Below are 26,669 nucleotides of genomic sequence, written 5' to 3'. Positions count from 1 at the left end.
AATGGTGAGAAGTATACACAGATGGTGTAATGGTGAGCATTATACACAGATGGTGTAATGGTTAGCAGTATACACAGATGGTGTAATGGTGAGCAGTATACACAGATGGTGTAATGGATAGCGTTATACACAGATGGTGTAATGGATAGCGTTATACACAGATGGTGTAATGGTGAGCATTATACACAGATGGTGTAATGGGGAGCAGTATACACAGATGGTGTAATGGTGAGCGTTATACACAGATGGTGTAATGGTGAGCGTTATACATAGATGGTGTAATGGTGAGTGTTATACACAGATGGTGTAATGGTGAGCAGTATACACAGATGGAGTAATGGATAGCGTTATACACAGATGGTGTAATGGTGAGCAGTATACACAGATGGTGTAATGGTGAGCGTTATACACAGATAGTGTAATGGTGAGCGTTATACATAGATGGTGTAATGGTGAGTGTTATACACAGATGGTGTAATGGTGAGCAGTATACACAGATGGTGTAATGGATAGCGTTATACACAGATGGTGTAATGGTGAGCAGTATACACAGATGGTGTAATGGGGAGCAGTATACACAGATGGTGTAATGGTGAGCGTTATACACAGATGGTGTAATGGTGAGCGTTATACATAGATGGTGTAATGGTGAGTGTTATACACAGATGGTGTAATGGTGAGCAGTATACACAGATGGTGTAATGGATAGCGTTATACACAGATGGTGTAATGGTGAGCAGTATACACAGATGGTGTAATGGTAAACGTTATACACAGATGTTGTAATGGTGAGCGTTATACACAGATGGTGTAATGGTGAGCGTTATACACAGATGGTGTAATGGATAGCGTTATACACAGATGGTGTAATGGGGAGCAGTATACACAGATGGTGTAATGGGGAGCGTTATACACAGATGGTGTAATGGATAGCGTTATACACAGATGGTGTAATGGTGAGCATTATACACAGATGGTGTAATGGGGAGCAGTATACACAGATGGTGTAATGGTGAGCGTTATACACAGATGGTGTAATGGTGAGCGTTATACACAGATGGTGTAATGGTGAGTGTTATACACAGATGGTGTAATGGTGAGCAGTATACACAGATGGTGTAATGGATAGCGTTATACACAGATGGTGTAATGGTGAGCAGTATACACAGATGGTGTAATGGTGAGCGTTATACACAGATGGTGTAATGGTGAGCGTTATACACAGATGGTGTAATGCTGAGCAGTATACACAGATGGTGTAATGGTGAGCAGTATACACAGATGGTGTAATGGTGAGCGTTATACACAGATGGTGTCAGTGTCGGACTGGGGTGTGAAAGGCCCACCAGGGGAATGCAGTGATTGGGGCCCATACTTAGGGGTGTGACCAGCCTGCAAATTAGGTCTGGGCCCCTTAAAATATATAGATATGGAAAATATTGCTAGTGAATGCATAATAATGTACCAGACTAATAACAGCAATACATTGTAGAAAATACACCAAAGTGCTGGGCAATATAATACAAGTGCACAGTCTGGAACCTGATCCCTAGAGGAGGGGGTGGGCCCTCAGGCAGTGGGGCCCACCGGGGGTTTCCCCTCTACCCCTGTGGGCCAGTCCGACCCTGGATGGTGTAATGGTGAGAAGTATACACAGATGGTGTAATGGTGAGCATTATACACAGATGGTGTAATGGTTAGCAGTATACACAGATGGTGTAATGGTGAGCAGTATACACAGATGGTGTAATGGATAGCGTTATACACAGATGGTGTAATGGATAGCGTTATACACAGATGGTGTAATGGTGAGCATTATACACAGATGGTGTAATGGGGAGCAGTATACACAGATGGTGTAATGGTGAGCGTTATACACAGATGGTGTAATGGTGAGCGTTATACATAGATGGTGTAATGGTGAGTGTTATACACAGATGGTGTAATGGTGAGCAGTATACACAGATGGAGTAATGGATAGCGTTATACACAGATGGTGTAATGGTGAGCAGTATACACAGATGGTGTAATGGTGAGCGTTATACACAGATAGTGTAATGGTGAGCGTTATACACAGATGGTGTAATGCTGAGCAGTATACACAGATGGTGTAATGGTGAGCAGTATACACAGATGGTGTAATGGATAGCGTTATACACAGATGGTGTAATGGTGAGCAGTATACACAGATGGTGTAATGGTGAGCGTTATACACAGATGGTGTAATGGTGAGCGTTATACACAGATGGTGTAATGCTGAGCAGTATACACAGATGGTGTAATGGTGAGCAGTATACACAGATGGTGTAATGGTGAGCGTTATACACAGATGGTGTAATGGTGAGCAGTATACACAGATGGTGTAATGGTGAGCGTTATACACAGATGGTGTAATGGTGAGCGTTATACACAGATGGTGTAATGGATAGCGTTATACACAGATGGTGTAATGGTGAGCGTTATACACAGATGGTGTAATGGTGAGCGTTATACACAGATGGTGTAATGCGGAGCAGTATACACAGATGGTGTAATGGGGAGCGTTATACACAGATGGTGTAATGGATAGCGTTATACACAGATGGTGTAATGGTGAGCGTTATACACAGATGGTGTAATGGGGAGCAGTATACACAGATGGTGTAATGGTGAGCGTTATACACAGATGGTGTAATGGTGAGCGTTATACATAGATGGTGTAATGGTGAGCGTTATACACAGATGGTGTAATGGTGAGCAGTATACACAGATGGTGTAATGGATAGCGTTATACACAGATGGTGTAATGGTGAGCAGTATACACAGATGGTGTAATGGTGAGCGTTATACACAGATGGTGTAATGGTGAGCGTTATACACAGATGGTGTAATGCTGAGCAGTATACACAGATGGTGTAATGGTGAGCAGTATACACAGATGGTGTAATGGTGAGCGTTATACACAGATGGTGTCAGTGTCGGACTGGGGTGTGAAAGGCCCACCAGGGGAATGCAGTGATTGGGGCCCATACTTAGGGGTGTGACCAGCCTGCAAATTAGGTCTGGGCCCCTTAAAATATATAGATATGGAAAATATTGCTAGTGAATGCATAATAATGTACCAGACTAATAACAGCAATACATTGTAGAAAATACACCAAAGTGCTGGGCAATATAATACAAGTGCACAGTCTGGAACCTGATCCCTAGAGGAGGGGGTGGGCCCTCAGGCAGTGGGGCCCACCGGGGGTTTCCCCTCTACCCCTGTGGGCCAGTCCGACCCTGGATGGTGTAATGGTGAGAAGTATACACAGATGGTGTAATGGTGAGCATTATACACATATGGTGTAATGGTGAGCGTTTATGCACAGATGGTGTAATGGTGAGCAGTATACACAGATGGTGTAATGGTGAGTAGAATACACAGATGGTGTAATGGTGAGAGTTATACACAGATGGTGTAATGGTGAGCGCTTATGCACAGATGGTGTAATGGTGAGCGTTATACACAGATGGTGTCATGGATAGCATTACTGCCTCACAGCACTGAGGTCATGTGAAATGTGACTCACCGTGTGTTCAATTCCCACCACAGCCCTAGCTGTGTGGAGTCAAGGTGATACTATGGTAGAAGCTGCTATAACACTATTATGGTAATGCATGCATTACTGTCCCACGGACGCAGCATTGAATCATCTCTGCGTGATCCTCTGTCGGCTATGGGTTCACTGAAGTCGACAAACGCAGTTGCTCAAAAGAGGCCAGGAAATCTCTGTCAGCCGACTGAGATCCTGGTCTCCTAACGGTAGCGACACACCTCAGTTTGGGGTAACAGAAGCCGTTACTGCCCCCTCTCTGCCCAGTAATGGCAGCAGACTATCAATTACTGGCAGTCTGCTGCCGCTCTGCATGCAAACACGTAGGACCTGTACTGTACATGCACAGTACAGGTCTTGCACCAGTGCAGAATGGCACAATCAGAGCTGTGCACTATCAGGTTAGCGCACATCTCTTAATTTGCTCCATAGATTATAAAATCAACTGGGGACAATAAACTCTGTAAAGCGCTTAGAAATATATATGCTCTATATAAATAAATGGTAATAAGAAGTATAGTGATGCCTTTGTAAAGCATTTCATAGTAAGTTTAGCCCTCCATCTGTTCCACAAAGGAAAAAATTTTAATTGGAGGGAAGAGTGCAATTGAATTTAAAGATGTACTAGCTGATGTACCTGGTTTCACCTGGGTAGACCTTAGATATTTACTGTTTCCGTTTCACCACTCCAGTAACACACTAATCCTTTACCTCTATAGTAATGCATCACTGCTATAGTAAGACATTACCCTCCCTCACCTGTGTACTAACACATTCCACTACCCCAACTTTGTAGTAACACATTATCCTCACTCGCCCATGTTGTAACACATTTGACATTCACCTCCATCATCTATGTAGAAATAGAATCACTACTTCCAGGGTCGGATTAAGGTCTGTGGGGGCCCCTGGGCAACAAACATGTGGGGGCCCCTATTAAATATGGACGATATAGTAGTGCCCCCTGTAGTAGTGCCCCAATAGTAACGCCCCAGCAGTTGTGACCCCAGTAGCAATGCCCCCCAGAAGTAGTGCCCCCTGTAGCAATGCCCCCAGATGTAGTGGCCCCTGTAGCAGTGCCCCCAGTAGCAATGCCCCCAGATTTAGTGCCCCAAGAAGCAATGCCCCTAGTAGTGAAGCCACTTATACTGAAACCCCCCCCCACTATACTTACCTTAAGCCCCGCTCCCACGTCCGTGTCTGTCTGTCTGGCCGCTCCTCGTAACTATGGGAGAGACGTCATGGTGTCTCTCCCTTAGTGGACTGCGGGAGCCGGAAGCCGGATATCAGGTGTGAGCTCCAGCCTCCGGCTGGCGCTGCGGGAAGGGAGCCGGGCGCCCACTGTTAACAAAATCACAATGGGCGCCCGGCTAATGGAGCCTCCCTGTGGCGCCGGGGTTAGCTGGGCCAGAGTAGGTGGAACTGGTTCCATCTCCCGTTCCGGACCACTTTAACCCGTGGTTAAAGTTGCACCTAGTGTTATTGAGATGAGTTGGGCTAGGTCAGGATGATCCGAGTGTGGGGTGTGGCCCCCACACATCAAGGGTGTGGGGGCCCTTGATGTGTGGGGGCCCAGGGACGACCGCCCGTCGCCCCCCCTTTAATCCGGCCCTGACTACTTCACACCTGTAGTAACGTATTCCCCTCCCTCACCTCTGTAGTAACACTTTTCCCTCCCTCACCTGTGTTGTAACACATTCCCTTCGCTCACCCCGTAGTAATACATTTGATATTCCCCTTCCTCACCTCTGTGGTAACACATTCCATTCCTAAACTATTCAAATAGGGGGTCCACACCAACTCTCAGTGTGTACTGTCCTCAACAAAACTTCCACTGCTATTTTGTAGTTGGCGTTTCATGCCCCTTAAAATTGTGGTGAGCATGCTGCTCTATTATATTCACAAGAATTTCACTTTAAACCTAAGGTTCACAGCCTTATGTACAATTTATTTGACTTTTGTTTAGTCTATTTACAAGACCTTTGTAGCAGAAGCTTGATTCATACATATGGAAACCTGCAAATTTTCTACGAGAACAGATTGATGGTTTAGTTGAAGCATGTGTGACAGAAGCAGCCATTTTAGTTGGTGGATCCACAGAAATAGTGCATTCAGTCATAACCTTGGAAACTAAGTATGGGCAGACAGCAACTAAGAGTAATAGCAGCTGCAAACCAGAGCTAAGTGAACAGGATCACAGAACATTCAAGAATAGTGTGTTTAAAAATCAGGACGGCTGCAGCAAACGTAACAGGACTTGTTTCCACAAAAACAATGCGCCGATTCACAAATGCAACATCCACTGTCCAGCTGGAATTGATTTCTGACCACATTAAAAGGTGTAAAAATGGTAGATTAGACAACCTGGGTTCCTGGGGAGTAATCCTTCACACTGTTACCTATGTTATTCCAGGTTTTTCTGTGGAGAACACCTATCCTTAATGCCTGGTTCCAACTGAGAAACACAGATGTGTGAGGGTTTGGCCAGCAATATCTTGGTCCTCTGCTGGTCCTATATTTATTCTCAAGGGCCAAATTACAGTCAGTGACTATGTAGATATTTTAGATAACCACGTGGTACCATGTTCCAGATATGGTTTCCCAGCAACTTTTCAAGATGACATTGAATACTCCAGCCTGTGTGTATGGAGGACAGTTTTGGTTTTAATATTATAAAAATGTACTTTAGCATTTTCCGTGTCCAGCACAATCGCCAGACTTAAAGAGCATTGACCACTGTGGCAGTATTACAGAGTATAGTAAGAAGCAGATTCCCTCCTCCATCATCAGGTAACATGTAGATGTTATACATGAAGAGTGGTACAACATTCCACTAGATACTATTCAGAATTCATAGGAGTATATTCCATAAAGCATAAATCTTTATTACAGGCAAATGGCCCAACTCCGTATGAATACAGAATGGCTCCCATTTGTGTCCTCCACCTGTGCAGATAGAAGCTATGATAAAGAACATGCTCAAGCATATTCTTTTCACACACAATTATAAGTATGCAGTATTTACAATTAATATTTTATCCAAATCAAGATTTTGAACATTATATACAGTATATATGAGAGCTAGATTATAAGTGGTACACATGAGAATCAATGAAATATTTTTCTCTTTCTTTCTTTCTTTCTCAAGAGACTTTTTCTACAACCAAATTATCCTACTGCTTATTAGTGTTATACTTAGTAAAAAGATGACAATTGTAGAATTGTGTTCTTTTCTTGCAATAACAAAGGAATAGTGACAGTCCATTTTACATTATGAGCACTGATGAGATACATGGCTCTGCAAACCACATGAACTTTTTCAAGCCAAATATGGGCCAATAAAAAATATTTAATACTCTCCCATTACCAAAGTAAAAAAGTAATTTTCATGTAACCATCATCATTAATGATAAAAATCTGCCCTTCAACCCTGGGCTTTACACCTAAAGCGTGTATTGGGCTCTCCATAACTAGAATGGTTTTGTAGGTCTGTGAATGTTCCAGACTGCAGAAGTCTTCTTGGCGATCGACAAGAGCATCAAAGAGGAAAAACTATCAGAAAAATAATGCATTGCATGCAAAGATGGAACCTTTATTATATGTTAGATAACATGACGTGTTGCCTTATTTATCCTTTAAAGAGACAAATATAAAACAAAATAAAAACCAAGTAACAAATGAGTTATTTCAGTAAAATACCTCAGGTAAATTAGAGCAAAGCACCTGATATACAAAGACAGAACACACATTAATAGACTCCTCAGCAGCTCTTTAGTGGTCTACCATTTCTTCATAAGAGGAGGCAGCTGTAGTGAAATGTCACACAGGTTATGCAAGGAAATCCTATCCATAGAGGAACACTGCAGGAGGCCTTCTGTTGTCACAGTGTAGTCATACTTTAATTACTACACAGGGCTGTGTTACATATTGATCTGTAATGTAGCATTTTACATGAAATGTTATAGTGAATATTCAGTAATAAAATCCATACTACAGGAGACATGCACTATGGGGGTGTAGTTTATTTATAGAGCTAAATAAAATATGTAGGCGTGGCCAAGTTTAACCCCTTACATAAGCTTCAGAACAGGCTTCTCCAATTTGAAGGAAATGCACATAATACTATGAAACGGTTCAATTTGTAGATTTACATTATGTAGAAATAAATAATAGCATCATTTAAAATATTTTCAAAACATTTTCTAAAGACAAACAAACCTGTAATCACATTAGGATAAAGCTGCCCATCCACTAGGCGATGCGGGGGACGACGGCACAATTACGACACCATCGTCTCCCGCGGGGTGAACTGCATACACTGACCGTTCAGTGTATGCAGATCAATCATCCCCGAACATGGCGGTCGTCAGGTTGACCGTCATGTTCGGGCGATGAGTGATGTTAAAAAAAAGAAGACCAGCGGGCGCGCGCATCGCTGGTTGTTTTTAACCTTTTACTGCCCAATTTGCGGGCGATTACCAAGCGATGGAGCGATAATGACCGTCGTTATCGCTACATCGCTAGGTATAATTGCTTAGTGGATGGGCAGCGTAAGTGTGACCCCAGAGTTCAGTTATTTTATCATTTAGATTCTATAGCAATGATAATAAAATGAATAAAGTTTTATTACCAATGACCCATTTGGAATGTTGTAGATAGCAATAGGTATTGGGATTACATATTATTTTTGAAAACATGGTGTGTTTTGAAGTAGAAAGCAACATTTTAATATATATTCCATATACAGTGCAACATTTAGTGATACAATGCCCAAACATTTGTAATTACTATGAAATGTGTTAGCCACTGCAGGGATCATTAATCTGCAAATGTCGTTGCTTCATATTTCAATAGATAGTGCTAACACCGTAACACATATGTGTAATATGCAAGTAGCATAACCTGCTATTCATCTTGTGCTACTATTATAGTTAGGATACAGCAAGTTTATTATTTAGAAGAACCTGCCAACTTCGAGTTTTCTGGGAGGGTTTTTATGGGGGCTTTAATGTTGTAGTAGCACAGATGGGAATGTAACAAAACCTTTGTAAACTATATTTTACCGCAAGATTGTAACAATATTTTCCAAGTATTGGTTTCAATAAAAAGGTATACTCAGTAGAATTGTGTGTTGTGTTTTTAAATGAGTAACAGGTAAAACACACTGGGACAGAAACTTGGGAAATCATTATCAAAATAATGTGAATTTGAGTATTCAAAATGAATGAAATGACAAAACGGCTGAATAATGCTTTAGGGCTTGGTGTGTTTCAAGCCATTCATATTACATTCTGTGTCACACAATACAGTATGCCTCTGCAATATATTGAGATAAATTAACCCTTTACACAGACTAAATGCAAAGTTATGGCTGATGAGCATTTACTATATATGTTGTACAAACAGACATGGCATGCAACCGACAGGCTCACAGTCCCTGCTTATACATGAAACTGACAAGTACATGCTGTCATTTACAGAAAAAAGGGTTTTATTTTCCTAATTACTGCACAATAGAAGATTAGACCACACTACTAGTCTTTTTGCTTGTGTAAAACCTGCTATACAGAGTATATTGCTATGGTATTGGGAATATTTCACTTAGAATCTGGACGCTTAAAATAAACCTTTGTAATTAAGTGTAGACTGCAAAACTGAGAGTTAGACCATGAGACAAAACGAGAAATGGCTGAAGTACAACAGTGCTGCTAGATTAGACGTGGTAGTGTGTGGGGGGACTCTTACTAAGTAAGATCTGTGAAATGAAGAACACTGTCAGTTCAAAAAGATATATATGACAATATAGATGGGTTATCCAATCATTTTTCCCTTAACAATTACATCAAGATAAATGATTTTGTTCAAGTGGTGTCGCTCCCCCATTTTCTCTCTTTGTACCTTTGTGGTACAGACATTCTTATGTATAGGGATAATAGAAATCCCTTAGCAGAGGCAGTCACCTCAGTAATAAAACTAATTACAGATGGACATTCACATCTGTAACATTATTTACCAAAGGAGAACAGGACCAGCCGAGGTAAGCCATAAGGGCGCAGATGAGGACTGCCTCCAAACGGTCAGGAAATATGTGAGTCAACTACCCATTGGACAGGTTAGGCAACATGTAGTAACTAACAGCTGTCATGTCCATGTCTTCAGTGTACTTGCTAAGGATTTTATTTTTGCTTTCCCAATAATAAAATGAAAGACAATATATACATACTTTTATTATTGGAGAGACAGCACGGTTTAGTCAGATAAAGCAACACATTTCATTAGTGTTTGCAATGGAAAAGTTTCTTTTCTTGCGCTCAGGGCGCCTAACTGTATATTTATTCCCTTAATACAGTGCGCTCATTCACATACAGCAACATCTTCTGATCTGGGAGAGTTAAATAATAATTAATGTTACTATAAACATGAGTTTTATAAAACAAACTCAGTTGCAGACTTGGATCCTTGTGACACAGAGATGTCATGTCTCAGGAAGCTGGTTAATGTCAGTCAGTTTTGTATCATTCAGGATAGCGCGAATTACTTCTAAGGACTCAGTCTGCCGAATACGTTCCAACTGTACCTGGGAGGAAAAGTAACAAAGAGCAATATGGATTTAGGCCATTATGTTCTAAGCAGACACTCCATTATACAATGCTAAACGAAATCAGTACTGTGGTGCTTGTCTTGGAGGTGTAAAAATGTGACAGCAGGCAACATACAAGGCAAAGGGTTACACTACTTATTGGTCTAATTATACTATACTGTACTCGTGCTTAACTTTGCTCTTGGTACACCTAGTGTGAAAGTGCAGATTTGTTGGTCACCAAGAGAGGCAGTTCCTAGTAGAATATATCGCTAACCTGAAACTGAGAGGTCCCCATAAGATTCAGTACCTGCTTGAAGTACCAATCCACAAATTATTGTACACACTCAAGATCTAAACTGATGTTGATACATTCTATCACAATGTTTTACACAACAGAAGTGTTTGTTAGCTGGCCATCACTTCTTGTGGAATCCACATAGGACAAAGAGGGAGTCCGATTTCCTGATAGTAGTAGTACGGTTCACGTAGATCTTTAGAGTACGGACCACATGCAGAGGCCTCACCTGCCGAGAGGTCTGGTGATTGAAAGGCCGACAATTTCCTCAGTTGTCCTTACCTGTCATCCTTAGGGTCGGTTATGTGGTAGTGGACAGGTTTGCACTTCTGTTTGACAACATATTTAAATTACATTGACCATATATAATTTGATTTTGTTCTAGACCACCAACCTGAGGCACCCCTGCAAGTGTCCCAAGGCACCCCAGGGTGCCTAGGCACACAGTTTGGGAACCACTGCTCTACAGGCAGATGCGATAGCCAGAAGAAACAATCTCTGCAGTGAGCCACTTGACATCCACTGATTCCAGGGGTTTGAATGGAGGTTCTTGAAGTACCACTGCCAAATCCCATGGAGCCACAGGAGGGACATAGGGAGGCTGTATACAGAGAACATCTTGCAGGAAGGTGTGAACATCTGGTAGAGGAGCCAGTCTACGCTGGAACCAGATGGATACAGGAGAGACCTGCACTTTCAGAGATGCTCGGCGGAGGCCTAGATCCAATCCAGCCTGAATAAATGCAAGAATTATAGACACCTTAAAAACTGGGGAGGTCATAGTTTCTTGGAGCACACCATTGGAAAAATGTATGCCATACTCTGATAAATCCTGGCTGAGGCCTGTTTACGGGCACTGAGCATGGTCTCGGGGACCACAGAGCTGGAAAATCCCTTAGCCATTAGGAGAGATGTCTTAAGCCGTTAAAGGCAGACGGGCCAGGTCCGGATGTAGACAGACCATGAGACAACAGGTCTACCCGTGGAGGAAGGTGAAGAAGAGCATCTATGGAGAGACTCTGAAGATAGGAGTACCAATGGCGTCTGGGCCAAGCTGAAGCTATCAACAGGACTGTGCCCGCTTCCTGCTTGAACTTCCGAAGAACTCGAGGAAGCAGGGATATTGGGGGAAAGTAGTATGCCAAATGGAAGGTCCATTTCACTGACAATGCGTCCACGAAGGCTGCGTCGGGGTCCCTTGTCCTGGTTCCATATACTGGAAGTTTGTTGTTGTGTCTTGAGGCCATGAGATACACATCCGGCAGACCCTATTTGTCCACCAGGAGCTGAAAGACTTCTGGATGTAGAGCCCACTCTACTGCATGCACATTGTGACGGCTGAGGAAATCTGCTTCCCAATTGAGAACTCCCGGGATGAATACTGCGAAGATGGCTGGGAGATGGCGTTTGGTCCATGTGGGACACATCTGCCATTGCCTGCCGACTGCCTCCTTGGTGATTGAAGTAGGCCACTGCCGTGGCGTTGTCAGACTGTGCTTGTACTGGCCTGCCCTGAAGAATATCCTGAGCCAGAGTGAGAGCTCTGTAGATGGCTCGAAGTTCCAAGACATTGACTGGTAACTTTGCCTCGACTGGGGTCCAGCGGCCCTGGAAGGAGCGTCACTGCGCCCCACCCACGGAGACTTGCGTCTGTGGTGAGGAGAGCTTAATCCAGGATCCAAAAGGGAAGACACTTGTCTAAATGGAATTTCTAGCCACCAGGCTAGGGACAGGTGAACCTCCGGGGGGGAGGCTCGTCTGGGATCGAAGTAGATGGGGTAGCCCGTTCCACCTGGAGAGGATCAGGTGTTGTAGGGGCCTGGAGTAAAACTGAGCGAACTCCACCATTTCGAAGTTGGACACCATTGATCCCAAAGTCTGCATTGCAGCGTGAATTGACACTTGGCGACTGCGGAGCAGTCTGCGCACTCGGTGTTCTATTAAGGAGATTTTGTCTGTTAGAAAGATTTTCTGAATCTGACAGTCCAAGAGGGGTCCTAAATGTACCATTCTTTGAGAAGGTGTCAGGGAAGTCTTTTTACAGTTGATCAGCTACCCGTGCATTTGTAGGAAGGCAATTGCTACCTACAGATGGTGGTGAAGAATCTCTGGGGAGCTGGCCAACAGCAAGAGGTCGTCTAAGTACGGGAGTAGTCTGATCCCCTGATGACGAAGGGAGGCTGCCATAACTGCCATGATTTTGGTGAAGATCCGAGGCACCGTTGAGAGGCCAAACGGTATGGCATGAAAGTGGTAATGTTGCTGTAGGATAGCAAACTGGAGATACTGTTGATGAGAAGGTGCTATAGGTACATGTAGGTAAGTGTCCTGAATGTCCAGAGTCACCATAAAATCCCTAGGCTCCATAGCCAGGATAATAGAGCGGAGGGCTTCCATACGAAACCTGGGAACCCTGATAAACTTGTTCAGAGATTTGAGGTTGAGGATAGGCCGATGAGACCCATTGGGCTTCTGAACCAGGTAAAGGGTAGAATAGCAGCCCTTGCCTCATTGTGAGGAGGGGACAGGAATTAATTCTGCTGAATTCATTAAGGACTTAGCAGCAGGGCCTTGCTTGGGTCCGATGGAGGCCCTGTGCAAAAGACCTGCTGGGGGTGGTTCGCCTTATGAAGGATAGAGCACATCCGTGGGAGACCACTTCTCTTGCCCAGGCATCTGATGTGGTCTGACGCCAAAACTTGGTGAATTGAAGAAGGCTTCCCACCCCCTGGGAGACTCCAACGGGAGGTCCGCCCAGTCAGGCTGTAGGCTTGTCCTCAGCCTTGACAGGTGGACGTCTAGTAGCCCAGGCTTGTTTGGCCCTAGGCTTGGAGGCCTTGGCTGATGCCTGCTGCCTGGGAAAGGACTGACCTTTGCTTTTCCTTAAGGGCGAAAGGACCGAAAAGATGATGTCCCAGGCTTTGTATTATATGTAGAGGGCAGGAACGCCGTCTTGGAAGCTGCCAAAGTAGTCACAATATTATCTAATTCTGGACTCCAGAATAAGGAAGGGGACTCCAGAGCCTTTTTTGAACCGGAGTCTGCTTTCCAGGAATTGAGCCAAACAATATGGCGAGCCACTACCGAAGTGGCAGATATCCTGGAGGCCAGGAGAGCCGTATCCATAGCTGCTTCTCCCAAGTAGGAGGGTGAATCTGTAATGTGAAATATGTAGGATAGTTGTTCCCTTGAAGCATCAGGAGGAAAAGTCTCTTCTAGGGCCTCTGCCCAACGCTCAATGGCTTTCGCCACCCAGGCCGTAGCCTTAGCAGGACGAGTAACAGCTCCTGTAAGAGAGTATATGGATTTGTGACAAGCTTCTATATGTCTATCTGTAGTCTCCATCAAGGAGGTTGCAGTATGGATGGGTAAGGTGGCATTCTTAACCAGACATGTTACATGAGAATCCACTGCTGGGGGAACTTCCCATTTAGTGCAATCAGTAGCTGGAAGAGGGTAAAGGGAACTTAAAAGTTTTGGAATTTGAAACCTTTTACCAGGCATATTCCAAGCTTCACTCATGTGATCAGATAGCTGGTCAGAGTGAGGGAACGCTGGTAAAACTACCTTTTGTCATTTAAAAAGTGGTTGTTTCTTCTTAGGAGCGGGTTCTTCCTCTTCTATTTGTAAAATAGATTTTACAGCTCTCACAAGAGCAGGTATATATTTAATTTAGAGGGTGGCTCCTCGTCTCCTGAGACGGAGTCAGAGCGAGAGAGGTCTGCGTCTTCTGCCTCCCCAGATGATTTATCATAATCAGATAACTGGGTGGACTGGGAAGACAACACAGCATGTTTAGTAGATAAAGGCTTTTCCTTTTGCAGCATTTGCTGAAAAACTTTAGAGGTATTAGCCAAACTCAGTACTGAGGTAGAGAGTACGTCTACCCATGGGGGAGGCAAAGGATTTGCTGAGAAAAGGCAGCCCAGGGTGGGTCCTGAGGAGGAGACACCGGGGCAGAGGGGCCTGAGTCTGTGCAACAATCTGTACAAAGACCATCCTGTATGAGGTGACTCTGGGGCTAAGCCCGCTGAGCAGGACTTACAAGATAGTGCAGTAGGAGCAGCAGCATCAGCCTGCTTGTTATTCTGCTATCCTCTGCCAGACATAGCTACAAGAATAATAAAACACACAGTATGATACAGTGCAGTGAACACCCTGCAGTATGTGTAATATGGCACAGTGTAGTGTGCAACCGCGCTATATAGTATGTGACAGCCCTCACAAATATATAGGAGATGTGAGGTACAATGAACCCCCTATACCTTAGTATATCAGGGTAAATTAGAATAAAGGGAAAGGTATAAGCTTAAAGTATAGAACGTAGAGATCAGCGCTAGCACAAGTCACATACAAACGCAGAAAAAAACACTATATATCTGCAATTGGCACTACAATCAACTACACAGACCGCAGTGGCTGATAGAGTATAGCGCTGTATAACAGGGAGACTGAACCAACGTTCCCAGAGATGTGTGAAGCAGAAAATGGCTACCGCACGTCTCTGAGGGAGCGGAGGGTGAGGGAGAAGCAGCTCAGAGAATGGCTAGACCGCAGTGGAATGGCTCCCTGAGCTGGGGCAGGTGCTGCAGGGAGAGCACCATTTCCCCGTGCTGACGTTAACCACCGTGTCCCCTGGCCTCTAAACATGCCTCTGCGCCAGTATATTAATGCCCCAGTGGTCTAGTGGAGTTGTGGGCGCACCAGTGTCCACATCAGCGCCTCCTGAGACCGGGGGCTAGGTTGTAAAAAGACGCCTTACCTGTCCCCTGGATTCCGGGCTGCAGTCTGGGGTCAGGGGAGCTTTCTAGATAGTCACCCCCCAATAGCACCTCCGGGGGTATCTAACCGGGGCTTGGCGTCACGGCACAGCGGAGGGGTGATGAGCAGCAGCGAACAGACGTCCAAGGGACAGTCTTTTGCTGCTGCTCAGTTTAAAACACTAGAAATAAAAAATAAATCATAAAAATAGATTGGGCTGCTTGAAGCAGCCCCACTGTTAAAAATGGTGACTCAGCTCCTGCCGGACACCAACGAAACTGAGTTGCCCTCAGGTTGTGGGCGGGGTATAGGGGGAAGAACCGAAGCATCCTGGGATTGAAAAGCTTTGCTGTTTGTGTCTGGTCCTTCAAGGTCCCACCTACACCCCATTGTATCCCTGTGGAGCCCTATGGACTCTGAAGAAGAAAAAAAAAGTTACTTATATGCCAAAATGTTGGCAAAATAGCTACAGCATAGTCCTCAAGGCATACTAACAGTCCAGGTTTTAAGTATAGCCGTACTTGAACACATGTATCCTAATAAATACCACAGTTATTTTGATTTAACCATCTGTGCTCAAGCATGGATGTAATTAAAACTTGGACTGTTAGTGTGCCTTGAGTACCAAGGTTGGGAAACACTGAGCTACAGTATATCCCCAAAATTCTCAATTTAAATTGTATCACATGGGTGTTATAAGCATTTTTCAATAATAGTTTAAAAATTATAGAAAGCAAGTATTTTTGTGCAAAATACATGCTCTAAAAAACAGGTACCTGAAAATTGATGTAAGTTGGTTTTCGTGGCATTTAAAGACACTTTAAAAAAAATCTTTCAAAAAACACCTGTCACTGCCAGCTGCAATGATTAAAACACCTGCCCCATCCAAACAGACATGTCATTATTGGCCAAAATAAGCGAATTAAAAAATATATTTTTGACTAATTATTCATTAAGAGGGTGTTCCAGTGGTTCTGAACCAAGTCCCACCATTTCTACCTTAAAATAAGGGATTTGCAAAATTAGCACCTGCTTAAGGGGTCCCGATAAAAAAAGACACTTTAAGACCAATATAGAATTAACAAGCGTTAACTGGCTAGTTCATTTAATTATTTTTTAACGCGTTTTGCTATTTAACACGGGATAACGGGTTATCGCGGCTAACTGAATTTGGCCCTACATGTCACCTTTGCAGTCAATGCTTGGCCATATTGAATATATTCCATGCAATAAGCAATCTGAGTTCTCATTTTACAATTACTTTCATGTTGTCAGGAGGCTGGAAACACTCAACACTAGCACTTATCTGCATTCAGAGAGTCACTCCTAGTATTTAGACCCAGGCCTTCCTGATGGCACCTGACATAGGGCGAAATGCATCAAAAGGGAAAAAACAAGGACAAACCCCACATAGACCGCATTTCTTATATGCGCCAAGCCACGGACTGCAATGCACTCCGGGGCTTGGTTGCAGTGGGTGACGCCAACTCCCAATTGGCATTACCCTATAGAAGCATATGGGCTTCTATCGGGAGAGCGCTTTGAGAAGGATCCAATCGGATCCCTCCCAGCACTCCCCTCGGTGCTTGCATCCTTTTGCGCATAAGGACGGCAGAGGGACTTCTGGGTCATAGACCTGGATGTCCCTCCAGCGCAAAGGGCAGCTCTTACCAAAAGAGCTGTCCTTTGCGGTGTTCGTCATGCATACCGACATTGCTGATGCCGGCATACAGCGCATCCCGAATGCGATGCATTCCGCCCGTGGAGAGGCCAGGGGCAAGGCAAGTGGCATTGATGGAACTACAAGTGTGGGTAAGAGGCAGGCAAAGGCATATCTCTGTGCCCAGTGACAGTGTGGCTGGCAAGGGGGTGGTATCACCTTGTTACCACTGGCACTGGGAGTGTAGCAGCTCCATTGGACTCTCTCTGTACAATGTATGGCTGGAACTGGAGGAATGTTTGTGCAGAATATAGCTGGCAATCTGATTACTTATTGTTATTTCTGTCCAACATGTGACTGACAATAGTATCTGCGCAGAAGAGGGAGAGGTAACTGCGCAAATGGATGCAGAAAGGCAGCTTTCATCACAGCTGTAATTGCCCCATATTTAATAAAGCCCAAGTCTGCATCATATACCAGGCAATGCTGGTGGGACCAGCATGTTTAGGGGTTTTGTACTCAACACACTGCACGTTCCCTAAGCTCTTAGCACCACTTTAATAATGTGAATATATCACTTAGTAAGCACATTACCCTTTCCAAGCACACAGTCATCATGGACACAGCTTTGCTTTAATTATATAGGCGGGATATTTAGAATACACTGTCCTACAGAGCAATTATACATTGAATAAAGTCACTAAAATAAGAAATGTTTAAGAAGAAAAGTATATGCTCCTATAAGCACTGCTAAAACCACATCTGAAATGGAGAACTATGTTTCTCTCATCAAGTGGATGTACACCTGAAGGTTTGGCTGTGGCCATTGTGCTTTTTAGTGTGTCCATAAAAGAACAAAAAGCCTATACTAAAACATAAGATAATTGTGGAGGATTGCCTGCCACCCAAGGGTCTGAAGTATAGGACACACAACCTCTGGTGCTGCAGAACATGTCATTCTCTTGCAGGAGAGCACAAGTGCTTTGATATCTCACTACTTTTTGCATCTTGCCATTAAACAGGTGCCTAGGAGCATCCCACAAATGGCAGGGATGCCAGGACCCATGGATCAGGCAGGGGAGTGTTTCTGGGTTCTTTTTTGTGTGCATTGAACGTAAATTGCTGACATCAATACACCAGATAGACAGCACAATCTGTGGCAACACAAGAAACTGTACACTAAACAACTTCAAGCGGTTTTAAGCAAACTGGTTATCAGATGGGGCTCTGTATAATCTGGACATAACAGGTTCTATTACATGTACTCATTATTAATACACCAAAGGTTAATATAACCAAGTCATTGGGCTTTATAATTATATAGACTGGTGGATGTGTCAAAGGGGACATGGCTAATTTGAGAACTGTATCATATATGTTCCATAAGGACACAGGAGTAAATTACAGGAGAACCAGTGCGTTACACATTACATACTGTACATTTCCATTTACCTGCAGGGTTTGTGATAACTTTACGAAGTCTCTCTGTACTTGCTCACTAACATCTAACTCTGTCTGCAGGCGCTGTGCCTTGTTCTTCTCTTCATAATGCAGCTGCTCCAGGCTGATCTGGAAAAGGTCCAACATTATTCCCCACAATTGCATATGAAATGATCCAACACTTAAACATGAACTATTAAAATTAACATCACTACAGAGACTATATGGAATTAATATATGTATTGTCTGTGGCCAAAATGATGTGCAATAATGTGAAGAGAGACCTCAGTATAACTACAATAGAATGGGACAGGAGAGATACATGTTACTACTTTAGTCTTTAATGTCCACATAAAGTACAGAAAAAAAAATAGTTGTAATATAGTTGTAGCTATTAGTACAATATCCTGTTCATTACAGGGATTGTACACTGCTAAATTACATTACATGAGCTGATGTTATCATTGACCAGTTAGAAAAGTTCAAAACATTCACTACCATAGAGTATGACTGCGAATATATAACTTATTCTATGAGAGAGAGAGAGAGAGCGCACGCTGGGGACCCCTGGATTTAAGTTTAGAGTGCAGTGTATTATGAACCATTGTACTAGTTGCTTCTGGCATCCAACTATTGTTTTGCCAAGGAGTGCACCCTACTTAAAAGCCTGTATATATATATATATATATATATATATATATGTGTATATCTCTATATTTGTACTTCTTGATAAAAGAACAAAACATTATGAGAGGAGGGAGGGAGGAAGAGGGAGAGAGATTATCTTCAGAAGTTTTTTGGCCTACTCAGAGTGTACAGGCAATCAATAGAACGCCTGTACTGAGAGTGCGGGCTCCAGCACTAAATAGCACCTGTTCTGCCGCTACTGGCTCTCTGACTTCTAGACTCCCGGCAGTTCAGATCACCCGGCCCATAGATGAAACAGGTCCAGGGAAAAATCCGCTCAAGGTTTAGTGAAAAAGTCTTCATCTTTCCACAAGTAGTTAGACACCAATCCTAGTTAGACACCAAAACTGTTGTAAGATTCAGATTCGGATCTCAATTCTTAAGAGGAGGGAGAGGTTCATGGAGAATCTGATTTGAGAACCAGCCTTTCGGAAGATGTTTTTTTTTTACTAGGCAAGGGGTGGAAGATTTGTTTTTAGCCGTGAAAGAGGTTCTTAATTTACAAGATTAATAAGAACCGGAAAAAGAAAACTTTATTTTCCTTCATCACCACAACTGCTGGTCGAAGCCTGGCTAAAACCTGACAGAAAGTAGGTTATATCCAGTTATTTTCAGGTCAATTATCCTTTGCTTGAAGTAGATATGGTTCCTTGGGAATCTCCTCCTAATGTGGATGTTCCTATAGACTGACTATCCAGATTTACCACAAATTCCTGTTGCCAATACAGCAAAGATATTACAGACAACATGAGGCAATACTAATATCTATTTTTGTTGCCACAGGATCCCTATTTAGACCCATTTTGTCATCTGCCTAGGTCAATAAGGCTATCATTAAATGGACAGAACATCTTAGAGAGTCGATGCAAGCTGGATTACCCCAAGCTGTATTGTTGTCCGTAGTAGACCATATATAAAGGAGGCATCAGAATATGTTGGAGAAGCAGTTTTGGATGCGGCCATTTGCATTTCCAGAATTTCTGCTTTATCAGTGACTGCCAGACACACACTTTGGTTGTGGTCTTTGGAGGTGGACATTTAGAGGCATTACTCTTTGAAGGGTTAGTTCTTTTTGGGCCAGAATTGGACAAAATAATTTCTCATGCTACTGGAGGAAAAAGTTCCTTTCTACCAGTCAATGCCCCTAAGTCTAGAGCTCAATGTTTCTAGTCCTTTTGTCAGTTAGACAGGGGAAGAGGTTTTCGGAGTTGGGGTGACATTTCTAACAACAGAGGAAATTCCCAGAGGGAAAGACATCCTTGGTCTGGAAAACGCCCTGGACCAAAGTCATTGGAAAAATCTTCCTATGTTTTCAATATGAGTAGATCAAGTCATCTTCCGACGAATGGGTAAACAAAATAATTTCAAGAGGATATATATACATTTTTTTACATTTTTAATTTAAAGAGCTCATGAGAGTAGACATACTGAACATATGAACAGACATGTGAATGCAGATAGCATCAATATTTTTTAACATAAAAAATATAAAAGAAATCAGAACATATAAATAGAACCAATGTATAGGGGGGTAGGCAGGGGGCAGTGTAAGTATAAGGGAGGGGGACAGGACTACTTGAGGAGACAAAGCATCTTGAGGAGCATCATATGTTGTGCAGAAGATGATATTATGGAGACGAAGAAGAGTATCTATTCAAGGTAAAAGAGCAAGAAAAGGGTGAAGTGAGGAGGACGGCCCTCCATGCCGTGTATGGGTCCAACAGAGGAAGTATAGGGGCCAAGGGTGTGGGATGCCTTCATAGGAGAGCTATGGAGCCCACACTTTGGTAAACACATGGCCCCTATTGTGGAGAGAAGTGATATTTTAGTTTGCCATCCCAAATAAAGCAGGTAATTGCGGTTTTGGATTTTATGGAGGAGAGAGTGGGGAACGGCTATGGGGAGGGTCTAGAATAGATAATGCCATTTGGGAAGAATATTCATGTTGATGGCAATGATTCTGCCCAGCCAGAAAATAAGTGGCTTCCAAGAGGTCAGGTCTGCGTGAAGTTTTCAAGAGGATATATTTTAAACCTTGTTTGGCTTCCTCCTAAAAGATTTTTGCAGACTCCAATTCCCAAAGACCAAGTCAAGAGACAACAGTTATTAAAAGCCATTCAGACTCTGAGTTCAGCAGCAGTCATTGTACCAGTTACCAGAGATCATCGGGAATTGGGCTATTATTCCCAACTGTTTTTGGTAAAAAAAAAAACAACAAACAAACAGATCTTTCAGACCAATTTTAAATCTAAAATATCTAAATCGTTATTAATGAGTGAACACATTCCGGATCAAATCCATGTACTCAGTGATCAATTCTATGGAAAGGAACACATTTCTAATGTCCCTAGATATCAAAGACACATATGTCCACATACCTGTGTGGGCCAGTCATCAGAGTCTTCTAAGGTATGCGGTGGAGAACGAACATTTTCAGTTCAGGGCTCTCCCGTTCATATTAGCCAATGCACCCAAAATATTTACTCAGGTGATGGCTGTCATGGTGGCTCTTTTGAGAATCAAAGTAGTGACAGTCATCCCTTACTTAAAAAAATATTCTCATCAAAGCAAGTTCTGCAGAACTTCTTCTTTCTCATCTAACAGCAAAAACACTACAGTCAAATGGATGGATAATAAATTATCCAAAATCCCATTTGGTTCCAGCTCAAAACATGGTCTTTCTGGGTCAATTATTCAACACTACACGCCAGAAAGTTTTTCTACCATTGGAAAATATTCAACTGCTACAGTCACAAGTTAAGTTACTGTAGACTCACAAGCAAGTGTCCATTTTTCCAGTGCAGGATTCTTTCATGCTTCAAAGCGGTGCACACTTTATTCAAGAATTTTGCAGACCAAGATCTTAGCCAGATGGTCAAGATCCAATCCTTTTTTGGCATCTCGAGTTTTTTGCCTGTCTCTCAAAGTTCGACACTTTCTACCATGTTGGTTGAAGTTGCAGAATAGGATGTCCTTTTTCCATCTGGAATTGGGTGGTGGTATCGATGGATGCAGATTCTGTTGTTGGGGAGCAGTACATTTGTTGCTCGAATTTCAGGGTCTCTGATTAGAAAAGTTGTTTCTAAAGGAGTCCAATGTGCTCGAAATTCGTTCTGGCACTGAAGAGAGCTCAACTTTTCTTAAAGGGCAGAACCAACTTGCAAACGCAACAGTTGTTACATACATAAATCATCGAGGAGGAACCAAAAGTTCTCTAGCAATAAAGGAAACAGTCAGGATTATGCGATGGGGAACGCAATGTTTCTACAATTTCTGCGGTATACATACCAGGGGTAGAAAATTATGAGGCTGCCTTCCTAAAGCTGGGTACACACTAAAATGATATCAGCCCGATTTGTCAATTCCGGGCAAATCTGAACAACAAATTGGGCATATCGTTAACTATTTATGCCCAAAATGCGCGCTCCTGCAATCTCATGAGATATCTTCTGGTTGACCGTGCTGCACAGTCAATCAGAAGATACCATGTACAATGCCATGCTAAATGCAGCATTGCATCTAACATTATGCAGTCACCCCCTGCATTGTATATATATTTTTGCAGGGTCCCCGTCGCCCCCGGCAGATTGGCCGGCTACACATTGTTCTAATGTGTAGCCAACTTAAGTCGTCAGCACATTCATCCAGGAGAATGGTCCCTATATACAGAAATTTTCCAACATATAGTGCACAGGTGGGTTCAGCCGGAGGTTGACACGATGTCTTCTCGGCTGAATCACAAGGTGGATTGTTATTGCACAAGAACTCAGGATGCAAAGGCTTTTGGGTGGATGCCATGACGATTCCGTGGCATTTCAATCTAGTTTATATATTTGCAACAATTCCCATGCTCCAACAAATTCTAAGAAAGATCAACAAGCACAGGGTTCCAACCACTCTAATTGCTCCAGATCGGCCCAGAAGAGCATGGCATACAGACATGTCCGCAGAACCATTGTGGGGTCTACCATTCAGAAAAGTCAGGGTCCCCCTTCTTTTCACCAGGACTTAACCAGTTTGTCTTTAACAACAGGAATGTTGAGACCATGATTCTTAGAAAAAAAAAAAGTTTTCAGATAAAGTTATCCAAATAATGATAAGAGCCAGGAAAACATGCTCATCAAAAATTTACCATAGGGTGTGTAAAACATATTTAGTGGTGTAAAAAGAGAAATGTTTCCCCTTCCTCATTCAGAATGTCTTGTTTACTCTCTATTTAGCAAAAAAGTCTAAAATTAGGTTTACATCTTACCTTTCTAACAAGGCTCCATTTGAAAAACGTAAATCTGTGGATTAAGGCCCTCATTCAGAGCCGTTGGCTATTTGCGTTCGTTCGTTCAAAAACAAGGGCTGGCTATGCAAATGATCCGTTCGCACATTGCAGTCTGTTCACACCTCTAAGTCTGAACGAGCGAGCAAAACATACGCTCTTTTATTTCATAAAAACGCCCCCTGGCCGCTCGCACCATACGTCATGTCCGCTATTTATTAGATTAATCGAGTACATCGAAAAGGATATGAACTGCTCGCTATTCTTGTGGTTGGTTTTTTCAACCGCTATTTTGCGAGCAGTTCTGAGTTAAAAAAAAACAAGTGACGTGGTCATTGATGCTGCTATATTAATTATGCACACCCATAAAACGCCCGTTTCTACTTCAGGGTCCACAGGGTTGACCTTGGGGTATAGCTGGATCTGAATCCATGGGCACCACGCAGTTAAAGCTTTAGCTGCTCCCAGGATGCACTTGGGTCCGTCCTCCTCTATACCCCGCCCCCGGCCACAGCACCTCAGTTTGAGTTGGTGCCCGGCCGGAGTCGGGTCACCTGCGCAGGGGGGCTGCAGGAGCAGCCCCCAAAAGCTTTCTATTTTTATTTAAAAAAAAAAAAAGAGCCTGTTAGATTTTTATTTTAAAACAGAGGCTCTAGTGTGGCAGCGACGGGCTGTCTATGCAGACGCCCACGCTGCCGCTCTCCTTCCCCGCTGGCGCCGCGACGCCAGTACTGCACTGGGGATCGCGGCGGGAGGCCAGAGTCCGTACTAGCCGGACTCTGGGTCCCTCCCTGGACTGCTGCCGGAGTCGCTGGGGACAAGGTAAGCCGCGAGTCGCCGATTAGCGGCGGCTCGCGGGTATTGCCTGCACATGCAGTCCTTTGCCCCCGGTCCTAGGGGACAGACCGGGGGCCGCTAGCGGTGGCGGCGGGCTCCCCCTCTGAGGAGGAATAACCCGTGGGACCACTAGACCACCAGGGATATATGGCAAGCGGGATGCCGGCAAGCCCTGGGGTTAATGTGCTAGCCAGGGGAGGAAGCCTTCCCTGTCAGCGGCTCCTCCCCTCAGCTCAGCGCGCCTTTCAGCACGGAGTCTGGCGTCGCTGAGCTGCAGTTACACGGCCACTCCTCCTCTGAGGTCTCTGGGGGCCATTTTCTACAAGTGGCAGCGCAGATCTTCAGGGAGCACGCGGACCGGTCCCCCTGTGTACCTCTCCCCCGATATAAGGACAGTGTACACAGCACTATAGCCCTCCCAGACACTGAATCTGGGCAGGTTGATTGTAGTGGAAAGGTGCAGTGAGTATATCTTCCTGCATGGTATGTGACTTTTGCTAGTGCTGCCTGTCTGTGCTTATTTTCCGCTTACTGTCAGCTTATACCTATCTCTTTACTTCTCCTACAAGCCCTACAGGTGTGTGGGGGAGGGGCGTTTCTGCAGACCTCACCTATATAAATCACGTATTTGTGAGGTCCGTCACATACAGTTGTGTGCTACACAGTGCCGTATTGTGGGCTGTTGTTTAGCACACCGGTGAGTGCGTTTTCTTCTGCCCTGTTGCCAGATATATTTTTTGACTATATAATATATTCTGTCATGTCAGACGAGGAGGTTGAGCGCTCAGTGGCTCCGGTGTTGGCCTCCTGCGGACGCTGTTCTGCAGGAGTAGATAGGGAGGATTTGTCACAGGATGGCCTGTGTAGTCGATGCCAGGTGGCTCCTGGCCCATCCAGACCTTCTCTGGCGCAGGAACCACCGTGGGCGATGTTTTCTCAAGTGCTGGTGTCTATTGCGGACCATCTGTTGGTCCCGACTGCTCTCCCTACTAGGGTGTTGCCCCAGCCGACCATCCCCCATTCCCCGGGTGTCCTGCAGTTATTGCGGAGTCCTCCTGGGTCTCAATCAGTAGGTCCCTATGCGGGGTTGCCTATGTATATCCAGGCTTCCCCTGTGCCGCAGCAGCCTGTGGTACCTTTTCAGGCCCCTATGGCGACTCCTCCACCATGGGTGGATGTGCTCTCCAACTCCGTGCAAAATTTGGCGGCCGCTTCCTCGGCTTTTCAGTCAATGTTGCAGACTGACATGCCTTCTAGGATTTCAAAACGCCCACTCATGACACGGGCTGCTCAGGTATCGGACTCAGAGGGTTCCTCAGATGATGGGGAGGTCCCTGATGACACTGACTCGGACGCCTCGGTCCAGGAAATGGATACCAAGTCGTCCATTAATGTGCGAGCACTAGTTAGGGCGGTGCGAGCTATTCTTCTTATAGAGGATGAGGCACCGGTTCCTAAGTCGAAGTTTCCTAGTTTAAAAAAAACTAAGGTGGCTTCTGCGGTGTTTCCCCTGTCGGATCAGTTGACGGATCATATGGCGGTAGCTTGGCAGGCGCCCAGTAAGAGATTCCTTCCTCAGAAGCGGTTGGCTTCTAATTACCCCTTCCCTGAGGCACATTGTAAAAAATGGGAAACTCCACCGGCGGTGGATTCCCATGTCACCCGGCGCCACCTTACCATTACCGTCTATATCCTCGCTGAAGGATCCCACGGACAGGAAAGTTGAGACTTGCTTAAAGTCTATTTACTCCCTCTCCGGGGCGGTGGCCCGACCGTCCATGGCCATCTCCTGGGTGGCCAAGGCCATTGAGGGGTGGGCCAATGCATTGGAAGATACCTTCCCGGACGACGCTCCGGATGTCCAGCGGGCGTTGTTGGGACAAATGAGGGACGCTGCTTCTTACATTGGAGAAGCTTCTTTAGATGCTAGTCTGCTGACCTCGCGGGTATCGGCTGTAGCGGTGTCTGCCCGCCGATCCTTATGGTTGCGGTCCTGGAGAGCGGACTCTGATTCAAAGAAAGGTCTGGAGGCCTTACCTTTCAATGGGGAATTACTATTTGGTCCGGACTTGGACAAAATAGTGGACACCCTGGCTAAATCCAAGTCGGCCTTCCTCCCTTCGGCGGCACTGCCTGCTAAGGTTCGGAGTTCAGTTTTTCGTTCCTTTCGGGTTCAGGGTAAGGCGAAAGGTCAGTCCTTCCCGAGACAGTCTGCGAGTAAGACTGCCTCTAAACCCAAGAAGCAAGCCTGGAGTGCTCGGCGCCCTTCTTCCAAGCAGGAAGATAAACCTGCGGCCTGATGGGACGGGCCTCCCTCTGGGGGACCTCAGAGTGGGAGGCCGACTTCTTCTATTTGCCCAGTGCTGGCACAATACCACCACGGATGCCTGGGTTCGAGAAGTGGTCTCCCAGGGGTACGCCCTGTCTTTTCGGCACAGACCACCCCACCAGTTTTTCTGCACAAGTCCTTCTCAGGACAAGACCAAGGCGTTACAGGTTTAGGAGGCTATAGAGTCCTTGCTGAAAGCAGGGGTCATTGTTCCCGTTCCTCTATCACAACG

General features: G+C 44.5%; 1 protein-coding gene across 1 annotated transcript in view; it reads right to left on the bottom strand.

Moving 5' to 3' along the window:
* Positions 1 to 9,782: 9,782 nt before the first annotated feature.
* RABEP1 (rabaptin, RAB GTPase binding effector protein 1) overlaps positions 9,783 to 26,669 on the bottom strand; it is a 134,551-nt gene continuing 117,664 nt past the window's right edge. The window contains exons 17-18 of the mRNA XM_088456104.1: positions 18,327 to 18,443; positions 9,783 to 10,152 (exon numbers count right to left, since the gene is read on the bottom strand). Of these exons, the coding sequence (XP_088312230.1) occupies positions 10,051 to 10,152; positions 18,327 to 18,443 (219 nt within the window). The 3' untranslated portion in view covers positions 9,783 to 10,050. The remainder of the gene's footprint in view (positions 10,153 to 18,326; positions 18,444 to 26,669) is intronic.

The sequence above is a fragment of the Taudactylus pleione genome, unplaced genomic scaffold (genome assembly GCF_031769625.1).
Source record: "Taudactylus pleione unplaced genomic scaffold, aTauple2 ptg000687l, whole genome shotgun sequence".
NCBI lineage: Eukaryota > Metazoa > Chordata > Amphibia > Anura > Myobatrachidae > Taudactylus > Taudactylus pleione.
This window is presented reverse-complemented; position numbering and strand designations above follow the sequence as displayed.